Source organism: Oncorhynchus mykiss, chromosome 16 (assembly GCF_057628025.1).
Source record: "Oncorhynchus mykiss isolate SJ-2025 chromosome 16, ASM5762802v1, whole genome shotgun sequence".
Classification (NCBI taxonomy): domain Eukaryota; kingdom Metazoa; phylum Chordata; class Actinopteri; order Salmoniformes; family Salmonidae; genus Oncorhynchus; species Oncorhynchus mykiss.
The window spans coordinates 21,240,407-21,252,502 of record NC_143037.1 but is presented as its reverse complement, the minus strand read 5'-3'; the positions used below and the strand labels follow the sequence as shown (position 1 = coordinate 21,252,502).

General features: G+C 44.4%; 1 protein-coding gene across 1 annotated transcript; it reads left to right on the top strand.

Annotated features, from left to right (window-relative positions):
* The first annotated feature begins 2,038 nt into the window (after nt 1-2,038).
* Nucleotides 2,039-11,794, top strand: metrn (meteorin, glial cell differentiation regulator). Its single transcript, XM_021565200.3, has 4 exons — nt 2,039-4,658; nt 5,956-6,392; nt 8,073-8,132; nt 8,959-11,794. Exons 1-4 carry the CDS (start codon nt 4,558-4,560, stop codon nt 9,270-9,272), a joined length of 912 nt encoding a protein of 303 aa, XP_021420875.1. The 5' UTR covers nt 2,039-4,557; the 3' UTR covers nt 9,273-11,794.
* Nucleotides 11,795-12,096: the final 302 nt, after the last annotated feature.

Below are 12,096 nucleotides of genomic sequence, written 5' to 3'. Positions count from 1 at the left end.
TTGAAGCTTGGGAACTAATGCTTGAACAATCACACCCACGGCTGACTACCCCCTAATTGACAAAAGCATGTTCTCTGTTCCGTGAAACTGTACTGTGTGCTGAAATGCATGTTTACGCTGGAACTCACTGCAAAAATGCAATCCAAGCAAGCCCACAAGTTTGAGATAGCAGTGTCCCAGGGAGGGCACCTCTAAGGTCATTGTAAGTGTGTGTATCATTGTTTTTAGGGATACACGTGTACTGTACATATGTATCTATTCATAGGTTTATGTGCACACTGATGCATAGTCATAGCAATAATGCCCATAACTAAGTTTGGCCAAATATATTCATATTGTCTTTGACTCTATTACCCCCTGCCTCTGTGTCTTTGAGATGCTGGTCCTTTGAAATGCCCTGTGGGCGAACAAAACTCGGTCCCGATGGAGACAATGGAGCAGCTGGATTTCTGCACATGTGCCTTTGTGTCTCATCTGAGGCCTTGTCATAACTCGATCAGAAGGCCTTGCCCTGCCTTTGATCACACACACTCAGAAACGCATGCGCACACACACACATACATTCAAAGTCACTGTTTCAGTCCAGGGAAATGGATGAGGGTACCAGTACAAAAGAATATTTGATTAGGTTATAATAACACCACATGAAAGAGAACCCCAGCAGGGTGGGGGCAGAGAGCACAGCACCCAGCGGGGACACCCCCCACTGGGCACACCACGTCATTTCAAGAGAACTGGGTAATATTTGGTTGATAGGTTGATCAATGAGATTGCAACCTGTTTTCACCAACTCAAAGAGACAGCCTAAAGTTTGTTGAATTTCCAATGTGTTTTCACTATGCTTTCAACCGTCTAACAGCACAACCAATGTCTGATTTTTGATTGATTTATACACTGTGATGACTCTAATAACACAACCAAATATCAACATCAACACTGTATCTATGTTCTGCTTGGATAGTTCCATCTGTGCCACTGGCTTTAATTCAAGTTTGTTTACAAATTAATGTTTGATATGTTGGATTCATGTCTCTATTACAAACCAAACTTTAAATGCAATTTAAATACTGTTTGAGTTGATTTATTCCTATTCTTTAACTTTGATTTTTGGTTTAGATGAAGACGTGAATCCAACACACAGTGTATGTATTATTAACTTGTAGATACCATTTGAAATCAACCAAAGCTTGAAACCCTAGGCCTATATGTACGGTCTATTTTTAGCTGAATCCAAAGCTGAATCATTTAAACAAAAGCTGTTGATGACTTCCCAAATGCTATATATGCCTAAATAGCATAATTGATGATATATGATTGATAAAGAATTGTTACATTTAATTTACTCTGCTAAACCTTTGGATTGACTTCGATAGCAATAGCCACACCTGTTGCTGACAGGTGTATACAATTGAGCACACAGCCATGCAATCTCCATAGACAAACATTGGCAGTAGAATGTCCTGTACTGAAGAGCTCAGTGACTTTCAACGTGGCACCGTCAAAGGATGCCACCTTTCCAACAAGTCTGTTCGTCAAATTTCTGCCCTGTTAGAGCTGCCCCGGTCAACTGTAATTGCTGTTATTGTGAAGTGGAAACGTCTAGGAACAACAACGGCTTAGCGGCGAAGTGGTAGGCCACACAAGCTCACAGAACAGGGTCGCCGAGTGTTGAAACATGTAGCACAAAATCGTCTGTCCTCGATTACAACGCTCACTACCGAGTTCCAAACTGCCCGCCTGCACAAAGCGAGGTCCATGGCACTCGTGTATGGGGCGAGAGAGGTTATACAACCAGCTACAGGGGAGAGGAGTTTCAGGCTGGAGGTTAGCACAGTCATACGGCCGATGAGGCGGCAGAGACAAGGTGTGGTGCTTGCTGAACACAGGAGCTAGATCGTGATACTCTGGAGGAACTGATGACAGGTCTGGGGGGTTCTGGAATGGACTGAGGCACAGACAAGGCAGGGGTAAGGGCAGAATATAGACAATTATAGTGACAAAACGTACTCCAAGTGGGTATTACCCTTTCAGTCGATCTGTGGGCTGTACAGCTTTAACCAAGAATGGCCAAGAACCAGAGGAGAGCGAGGGCAGTCGATTATGTGGAGACCGATCCTTTCCTGGTGATTCCCAGAGAGACGCAGGATGACCAGCACGGTTCTCTCACTGATACGGGCGAGGAGCTGTCCATTGAGAGCGTTGGCATCAAGGGGTGAATCGAGTGGAACAGTGTCCAGACCCAACTGGGTAACAACACCTCTTGTCGGCACCCGAGTCGATAAGGGCAGGTAGAGAAAAAGGCTGACTTTGCCATACAAGAGCGCCATCTAGAAAGGGTCTGGGGGAAGATGGACCGGTGCTTTGACTCAACAGTATATCCCCCACAACTGCTGAGGGAGGGACAGGAGTAGCTTTAACAAAGTGACCAACCTGGCCACAGTATAGGCAGCTCCTAGTGCTGATTCGCCGCTGCCTCTCCTTAGGATAGAGACGGGCCCGGTCGAGCCGTGTTGGTTCGGGTCCTGCCCTCTCTCTTCGATGCTCACGAAGACGGTTGTCGATGCGGATGGCAAGAGAGATGAGCTCCTCGAGTCCATCAGGCTCATCCCTGGACACCAACTCATCCTTGATGGTCTCGGTGAGAGCGTTCTGGAATGCTCGCTGAAGAGCATCGTCATTCTAGCCGCTCTCATCGGCGAGGGTGCGAAACTCGATCGCCATCTCAGCGACACTATGGGAGCCTTGACGGAGGGACAGGAGTCGCTTGGCGGCATCCTTACCGCAGACAGGATGGTCGAAGACTCACCTCATCTCCTCCGTGAAGCTGGAGTATGAGGAGCAGACAGAGGACTATTTCTCCCACACAGCTGTGGCCCAAGAAAGTGCTGCTTCACTGAGGCAGTCATTCAGGAAGGAAATCTTGACCCATTCGCTATAGTATAAGCGTAGGGCTGTTCCTCGTATACCAGCGAACAGTGTAACAAAAAGGCTCTGCAAGCTCTGAAGTTGCCATCGTAACGCTCAGGGGCCAGAACAAACGGCTCACGGTGCAGATGAGGCGAACTAGGGGCTGGTTGCGAGCTCTGGGCGAAGGTTCGGCCGGTGTTCGGCCGGCTCGCAGAACCAGGTGTGGAGGCTGGAGACAGGGACCAGAGTTAGAGCGGGCAGAACTGTAGCGGAGAGGAAAACAGCGGTAGGCAAGGGAAAACAGCAACAAAGGGCTAGAAACATGGGCTGACTGAGCAGAGATTACGATCTAGCAGTGTGGAAGAGGCAGGACTGAGTATGTGTAGAGATCTTGATTATGGAACAGGATGCAGATGATGGGGATCTGCTCTGACTCCAGCACACCTGTCTCTGCCCACACAATCACACACACACACAGAGAGAGGGAGGGAGAGGGAGAGAGCACTGGGGTGTGGCGGCAGGTCTAGGAGACACAGGATGAGCACTAGAGGGCATGGCAGGAGCAGATGTGACACATAATCCTCTGGTTGAAATTTCACCCTCAAAACAATAGTTTTGATGACTTTTTAAAAGTCCAATATTTTTTCCACATAGTTTCCACGTCACAATATGTTGACAAATTCCATTGTCAGAACGTTGATTTAACCAGTTTGTGGCCAGTGGGCCTCACAGGTTAGCAATGAGTAACCAATGAGGCTAACCAAGGAAATAGAGCTTTCCTTGGTTAGCATTAGCACAATAAATAAATATTCTCTGTTCATACTTTCCTGTCTCAAGGTAGAATTTTCTGTCCGTCTTGGTTGTGCTTCTAACCTGCACATTTTAGGGGTTCAAGCAGCAAAGCTCAGAGAAACGCTATTATATTTCATAGTGGTCATTATTATCTAAACGCCTTTTTGTACATGGTGGAATCATTCATATTTTCCACTGAACCAGGTTTTTTGTCTACTTTTGAGGAGGAAGGGCTCCAATACATGTAGGCCTATTGTCCCGAACTTTCAAGTGAAGAATTTCACTTTAACCCTGTGTTTGCTCATAATATGAGAGAGGAAATATGAGGACAGTGCCTTCACACTTCAACAAAGGAGGTTCATATTTGTGCCCGTGCAACTCATTTTTTCTTCTTCTTTGTACATGCTTGTTTGACACAATGGTAAATTGCCGCCTATCTATTACCAACAAGGCTTGTTCTTGCATACTGATAGATCATTCTTCTTATGTTACGGGCAATAGCTCACACCCCCTCCCCTTCTATCGTATGAGTGGTTTAAAGTTTCTCCTCTCCAACTCTGATTGGTCGACCAACTTGTGCTCACGGGCAAAAACTTCAGACGACTCTTCTCTTTACGCACTACCATCAGGGAGGCAGAGTAAAAGTAGGGACAGTCCGTTTAAAAGTGTAACTGAAAGTATCTTATCTTTTCATCGAGAAAAGGAGGCTACCACGCTATGGAGATTGTCGAGAAAAGCTAAATACAATTCGAGTAGATAGGAATAGTGGAGATCCCCATGCGTAAAGGTTGAAGGGACGGCATCTTTGGAACATTAACCCCCCCCAAAAAATCTAAGTCGTAACACCTACCGAAGGAAATGGCTATTTCTTGGATTTACAAAGTTTGGATCCTGCTACTACCCATTTTTGATAGCGCTGTGTCCAGTTATTCCGAAGACCAATGCAGCTGGCGAGGGAGGCAAGTATAACTTTTATAACGGTTTATTCAAGTTTCATTTGTTTTATGGAGAACCATTCACATTGTTTTATATAGTTAAGTGCAAAATAACGTTTTGTTCCGGTTCTACCTTAGTTGAAACAAGTTGATACAGGTTTTGGGCGCAATTAAATGTTTCCAGTGTCTTGCAACAAAGTATTGCGCCTTGGGTTGCAGTCTTGCAGAGTGAGCAAGAGAGAGGAGAGAGTTATGCCGTTATTATAACGGTTTTATGTGTGCACAGGGGAAATTACTTGTCATTATTTGGAAAAGGATGATTTAATATTAATTTTATAAAACCAAATTCTAGGCCATGTTTTATAGATGAAATTACCTACACTATGTAAAGTCAGACACATTTTTAAATGGCACTGACGGCCGCATTTGGTGACCAATAGGTAGCGCTACTTCTTTTTGAATGCAAATGGTTACCTCAGTTCAATGTGTATTTTGAAAGCATGTTTTAATCGTTTTCAAAGGATGCACCTAAAATGAGTGAAACGCACTGCAATGAAAATCTCCAGCTGAAAAGGTTCATCTGTTCTCATCCATTTTAGCCTGAATGATTTGCTTATTTATTATTTTTCAAGCGTTCCCTCAGTCCCTCTCAAAGTTGCCCACATCTAAAGCGTATACCCAAACCACACATCCTGCAATGTTCAGTGCAATTTCCGTAATGGGTTTCGACCAATGATGTATATAAACCCTGGTTTGATGATGATAGAATTGGACATTGACGAGGCTTTGAAGCCACCTGGCAGCGATATTGGCACTCCCCATTTGGAGCAGTCCTCCATAGGAATGAATGGAATTCTACAGCATTTCAGTTATCAAGGACAACATTTTTTTGTGGCCAGTGGGGACAGTAACATCACCACTAAAATAAGAAATACATGTGATGTATGTTTAGCTCATATAATATCATTTAAAAAATGTGCATTACAGTGTCTGTAATATAAAAATGTGTCAAAAATAAATGTAGACATCAATAAATGCATTTATATAGCTTCCAGATTTTTTTTTGTTACAATGAAGAGTACCAAGATGGCTATGCGGTGGACTCAATACAGCGCCCCCTGTTAGTCATCCAGGGTTTATATACATCATTGGTTTATAAAAATTGCACCACATCCTAGAAAGTGACACGCTGGTGACTCCAATTTTAGCCAAGAGGACAACTTCTGAAGACGAGTCTGTCTAGCTTGGAGGTTATAGGCGAGGAAGTCCAATTATGTAACTTGGTCTCCCTTTTCTCTCTCTCCCTCTTTCCATCCCACAGTGGTCTGTCCCAGCAGCCAGGCAGTGTGGAGCAGATCTCTCTCCACTGCTCGGAGGGTGCTCTGGACTGGCTCTACCCTAAGGGGGCGCTTCGCCTCACCCTGTCCCCTAGGTTGACTTCTGCGGCAGTGGGACCGGGGGGCAGCAGCTCAGGCCTGATCACGGCCTGCGTCAAGCCCTCGGAGCACTTCCACGGAGCCCAGCTCTACTTGGAGAGAGACGGGGTCCTGGAGCTCCTGGTAGGGGACCGTCTGGAGACGTCTCCCCCACCCCGGGTGCGCTGCTTCAGCCGCTTGCCCGGCGAGAAGGTAGCCCTCTTCCTCCAGGCCACGCCTCACCAGGACATCAGCCGCCGCATTGCATCGTTCCGCTATGAGCTGCGAGGTGATTGGACGGCACGCCTGTCACTCGACTCGAACCCCATCATCAGTAATGAAGGTGAGTTGGAACGAGGAGGGAGGCAGCCATGCTAGGTCAGTCTGGGTTCTGGAAGGGTCACATTTGGGCTCAAATAGATACACATAAAATATTTATCTTAACACAAACCAAGGAAAAGACAGTGTTGATTTTGTTTGTGAATATGCTCCCTGAGGGTTGATGGGCCTAACAAACAACTTTTAGACAACAACTTGTAGCTCAGATTCTATAACTAAATTCTCTTCTCACCCACATGCTTCCAGTAATTATTTTAGCATGGGTCTCTGAATCATATTAAATTGTATTCTGGCAACCCCCCCCCCCCCCCCCTAAATATGTTTCCTCGCTCTTAAGCACAAACAGACCTTTTTTGGGGGTTAATTTTCAGTTTTCTCTGTGTCCAGGCAGAGTAGAGTGGGGGAAGTGTCCTCTAGTTTCCCTGGACACATAGGCCTACATACCCTGTCGCCAGGTTCAGATTTGAAAGGGAGTGGAGAGAGGCAGAGAAAGAAAGAGAGGGAGGAGGGTTAGCGGGACAAAAGCCCAGTATGTGAGGCCTTCTCTCCAGAGCCCGGAGCTCCTTTCATTGGAGCCTTCGCATGAGTGTTCTGGGATTACTGCCGTTGCCTTGGCGACAGGGAGGCCTCAGCTGAGATGCTACCCTCATTTGTTGAGCTGCCCCTCTGTAGGGAGGCTTGGCTCTAAGAATACACCCCCTCTCCGCTCAAGAGTCTACACACACGTACACACACACTGGCTGGGCATGGGGGGAGGTTTGCTCTATGGCCAGGGAGAAGGAAGGAATCTCATTTATCAGACTTTTTCACTAAGAAGGGGAATGTGTGGAGGGGGCAGCTAGGAGGGGTGGTGGTGAACTTCTTGGAACTTTAAAAAATGCCAGGGTGTTTTCTTTTTTTCAGTGCAGTCATTTCAAGGCAGCCACAGTTTGGTGTTTTTGTTTCGCTATGCGTTCCTTTTCTGTGGCCATCTGTGGACAGTGTCCTAGTATGAAACAGAGGAGGATTTGCTGTATTTTAGTTTCCTCTTTTAAAGTGATAAACAGCTGTGATTGAAGCCGCCACAACTCCTAGAAAAGAAGTAAGTGCCTTCTGAAAAAGTGTAGAAGTGGAGCTTAGCCCATTTAAATCTTTTGAAGTTTTCCACCCTCCTCTGTTGCCCTTGTCTGGTTGGCTTTGATGAGGTGTGGGTGCAGACACCCTAGCAGGGTCTAGGGGGGAAGTGGGGGTGGGAGGTAGGTGGGCTGTTTAATTTCATTTGGCTTTAAAAACGTCTGGGGCCATTGGAGTTTCACTGGCCTTCCTCTCCAAATCGTAAAAGTAGCAACTGTCTGAAAGAACACTGCAGTTGGTCCGTGTGTGTGTGTATGTCCTCACACTGATTTGTTCTATTCGCATCACGCCTCCAGAGCATTTGATCTTTGTTGTAAGCTCGTCTCCACCCTCCTTTAAGTCTCCTTTCAAGTGTGCAACAGGATAGGATAGAGCTCAACGCGTTTGTAATATAAAGCTTTTAAATATTATAACTTGTTTATTTTTTTTAGGTATTATGTGGTTTACAACATCACGAGGGAGTAAACACATTTGAATGAGGATGTAATTAGTGTTTGTTTGATTAGTGGAGTTCTCCAATTGACCCTCTCTTTTTTTCTTCCCCTTCTTCTTCCTCCCCCTCTCTTCCCAGGTGCCTGCAGACCCTGTAACAACACAGAGCTCCTTATGGCGGTCTGCACCAGTGACTTTGGTGAGTTCTCCTCTTTTACAACCTCCTGTTTTGTTGTCTGGGCTGCCGTATAACAATAAAACAACACGTCAGACCAGGAACAGTTTGGTGTCTTACTGAATTTCGTCCTCCATTTCATGTAGATTCAATACAACATGGCAAGAAAAGCCATTCAGTTGCAGAGAAAAAAATATAATGATTTTGTGTCAGGATTGAGGAACTACAAATCGGTTGTGTTGAATTAGCTGAAAGTAGGGGTAACACAGGTCTGAGGTTGGTGTAAATATAAATCCTCCCCCCTCTGAACTACTTAATTTATGCAGAGGTCAAAGGTGAAACAGCATTACTTTAGCCTCTCTAGTTCCCTGAAGTTCCCCTAAACCCCCACTCCTCAAGGCACTATAGTGGAATAATCTCCCCCCACCCTAGACAGTGCAGTGGACTAATCCGCATGGCTCTAATTGAGCCGTAATCAGGCTTAGTGGCAGCCCTTTGGCAACATAAAGTCAGGGGGATTACAGAACTGTTCCAGGCAGCTCTCCATACCAATTTCACTGACTCTAATGTTAGCCTCTGATGGGTTAGGATTCTAGTTACTTGTTTAGTACTTCAGCTGTTTTTTGGCAGCTAAAGCGTGGCAGATATTTTCCCATTGATTACCAATATTGTGTTTTTAGAATGGGAACAACAAGTATTGAAGAACATTACACCCATTCAACAGATGTTAACCATCCACAATCTTAGTCCACATTTAGTTTAACTATGATTGTCGTATTTGTAACAACTGCTACAAACGAATTGGGTCAATAGAGCTTTTGACTGACCAGTTTGTCTCTTCTACCCACAGTGGTGCGTGGTAACATCAAGGCAGTGGACGAGGACAGTGAGCTACGGGCGGCTGTAATCAAAGTCAGCGCCACCCGAGTGTTCCGCCAGAAATACACCCTGTTTACCGGGACCGGCCGTTTGACCCGCACGGGCGAGATCAGGACCCTGCTGCAGTGCGGTGTCCGGCCTGGGGTAGGCAGCTTCCTCTTCACCGGCCGCGTCCACTTCGGCGAGGCATGGTTGGGCTGCGCCCCACGCTACAAGGACTTCCTCCAGGCCTACGCTCAGGCCAAGTTGGCCCAGCAGCTACCCTGTGAAATGGCTGTGGACTGACCCGAGCCACCCCAAATCCCACCTGACTACTCCCCTGAATGAGGCTGTCCTGTGAGGCAAGCCCTAACTCGATCAGCCCCCCCTTGCCTGTCATTTGGTTTGCCATACCTCAGAGTGAAAGGTGAGGAAGATGGAAGCCTATCCGATGATGCAGCTGTGGGCCGACCCTGCCATGAAGGTCCCGTTGGATGCAGTCTTCCCCCAAAGACTGAGGAGTTGGGCATGGACATTTGCAGCACCATTCCCAGTGCAATATACAGTCCTGTTAAAATATGAAGGACACTGTGGACGAGATGAGATTAAAGCATTCGGCACAGGACACATTTTCCAAAAATGCTTATTCAGAATTCTCACAAGAGCTTTCCGTAACAACAAGCAGAAATTTGTCAGGAATGGATTCAGAGCTATTGAGTGTGAATTTGTGTCTTTTAAACTCAGGGAAATATGTGGAAAATTCTGTGGTGAAGTTACCATCTGTTTGGAAGTCACATAATTGTTATCACAGTGTTCAAGTACAAGGCTGTTGTTTTTCTATGGTGGTCTTCAAAATGGCCACTCATTTTCCTTCAATGTTTTGTTTCGGAAAACTTGGGGAAATCTATCCTTTTGTGTCCAAGATTTTCTCACAATTTTATAGTTGAAAGAAACAATGGGGGAGGGGACTATTCTCAGTGTTGCAATTATTTATTGGAGATTAGGGTGGGTCTTTCTTTATTCAAGGATAAAAATAAATCGTAATTTGCACTAATAAGGGAAAGGGAATGATCTGGAAAGTCTGATGCTGCAAGCAATGAAAACCAAATGAAAACCTGACTATATGTAGCGTAGAAGAGGAGTGATCAGAACGTAATAAATGTACAGATATTGCTAGCGCATGATAGTGCTACGCTAGGGTTAGCACATGTTAGCGCTAGGCTAGCACATATTAATGCTAGGCTTGGGCTAGCGCATGTTAGCGCTAGGCTAAAGCTTGCACAGCGGGTTCAAAGCACGATAAACTCTGCAAACTAGTGATGAACGCGCTTTCACGACAATAGCCAACTGAGATTATTATTTTTCCGAAGTACACACAAGGCCTTTTTGAACCCTGTTTAAATATTTTCTGCAGATTTATAATACAGTTTACTTCAAGACTTCATTGTGATATCTCAGTTTGGTTGAAAACTTTTGTTACCTTTTAATATGCTGTCTGAGAAACATTGATTTTAATATTTGAAAACCCCTTATTTCGAGTTTACCATAATTACGTTACAACAGTGTTGCCCGTTACAGCCATTTCGTAGCTATTCATACCTATTTTGTAACTGTAAGCCTAAGAGAAAAGCTGTCTGCAAAAAACAAGCTGCAAAATACTACCTAAACAGATAATGAGATGCTATAAGGTCTACTGGCCCAGATTTATGTCATTGTTCAAAGTTAAATAATTGTGTTTATTGAGTACCACAGTATGTATGAGTCATAAAACCCGGAAAATGAGTCATAAAACCTGGAAATGATTCCAATCGTTTTTTCACTAGAAATGTTTCCATCTGAGATTTTACAGACCCATATAGGGTCTGTATTTCGTATAGGCTTGCCCCGGTGTGACATTTTGATAACCACGCAAATCTAACTTTTATCAATAATTTGCATAGTACATTCTTGAAAGTAAATTGAGGCAAATACATTGATAAAACTCACCTCGTCCGGGAGGGAATTACACAGCTATCAAAACGTTACTGTCAAATTCATGATGTGAAAAGTTACTGGCGGAAATTCCATTAGAACCATAACCATTGAGGCGGACTATGGGAGTTTGGCTGGAAATGTTTCAAGTTTGTGGGACTGCAACTGCTGACAACAGCAATATTCCCCTCAATGAATGTCCATTGGGATATGTCTCAAAGTTGGCAGAAGCAGTTGCATCCAGTAGCTACCTAACTTTCACAAGCATACGTCCGAAATGTTGATAGCCATGTTGAGCCGTGAAAACCTCAAAAACAATTTAGTCCGGCCTCCCGAGTGGCGCAGCAGTCTAAGGCACTGCATCACAGTGCTAGAGGCGCCACTACAGACCCTGGATCTATCCCAAGATCGAAAAAAGGGGTGAAATAAAAAATAAAAAAAATACAATTTAGTCCAAATATCAATAATGAATTCTTACAGCAGTATTAAATGTATTTGCGTAATACTCTTTCCAACAGCTTTGGGGTTAGCAGTAAGCATCTCTAGACTAGCATGCAAAAGGAACAAAGAATTCATATCCATGGCCATGATGGCTAGTCAAGATATGTTGTCTTATGTGTACTAAATGGATGAAGGGAGCAGTTAACACCAAATTAAGTTGATGTGCTGGAGCGGTATGTACACAAAAAGCCGAAAACTGCCATGCTTGCTGATATTGTCAATTGTTTCTATGTGAGTGTAATTTTGTGTTAATACCAATGTGAATGTTATTATGTATATAAGAAATTCTAGAAACAAAAAACAACTTATGGAGTAAAGTGTTTATGTGGTCTGTGATATAAAAAGGCTGAAAAGCACATTTGAATGTTATGGATTTTTCTATATTTTTTTATCTCTGCATGGTTGCCTCTTCCACCAACTATATAGTAAAGTTACATGGTTGTATAGTTATATAGTTGTCATCTCTCATGCACACATCTTAAAACAAGTCACACTACAGATGACCATGGTTGAACAACATGTCCTTATAATCGCATGACATGGATTTAAACCCACAACCTCTAGTTGTCACTTAGATATATTTGGGATAAGGGTCGGAGACTTTTACAACAATGTTAAGTCACTATATGTGTCCTTAGGGGGCCCAAGACGGATGGCT

Excerpts from the sequence above, each read along its gene's own strand:
- metrn (XM_021565200.3), top strand. The coding sequence starts at position 4,558 with ATGGCTATTTCTTGGATTTACAAAGTTTGGATCCTGCTACTACCCATT. Across the intron at positions 4,659-5,955 it reads CAATGCAGCTGGCGAGGGAG|TGGTCTGTCCCAGCAGCCAG; the intron begins GCAAGTATAACT and ends TCCATCCCACAG. Across the intron at positions 6,393-8,072 it reads CCCCATCATCAGTAATGAAG|GTGCCTGCAGACCCTGTAAC; the intron begins GTGAGTTGGAAC and ends CTCTCTTCCCAG.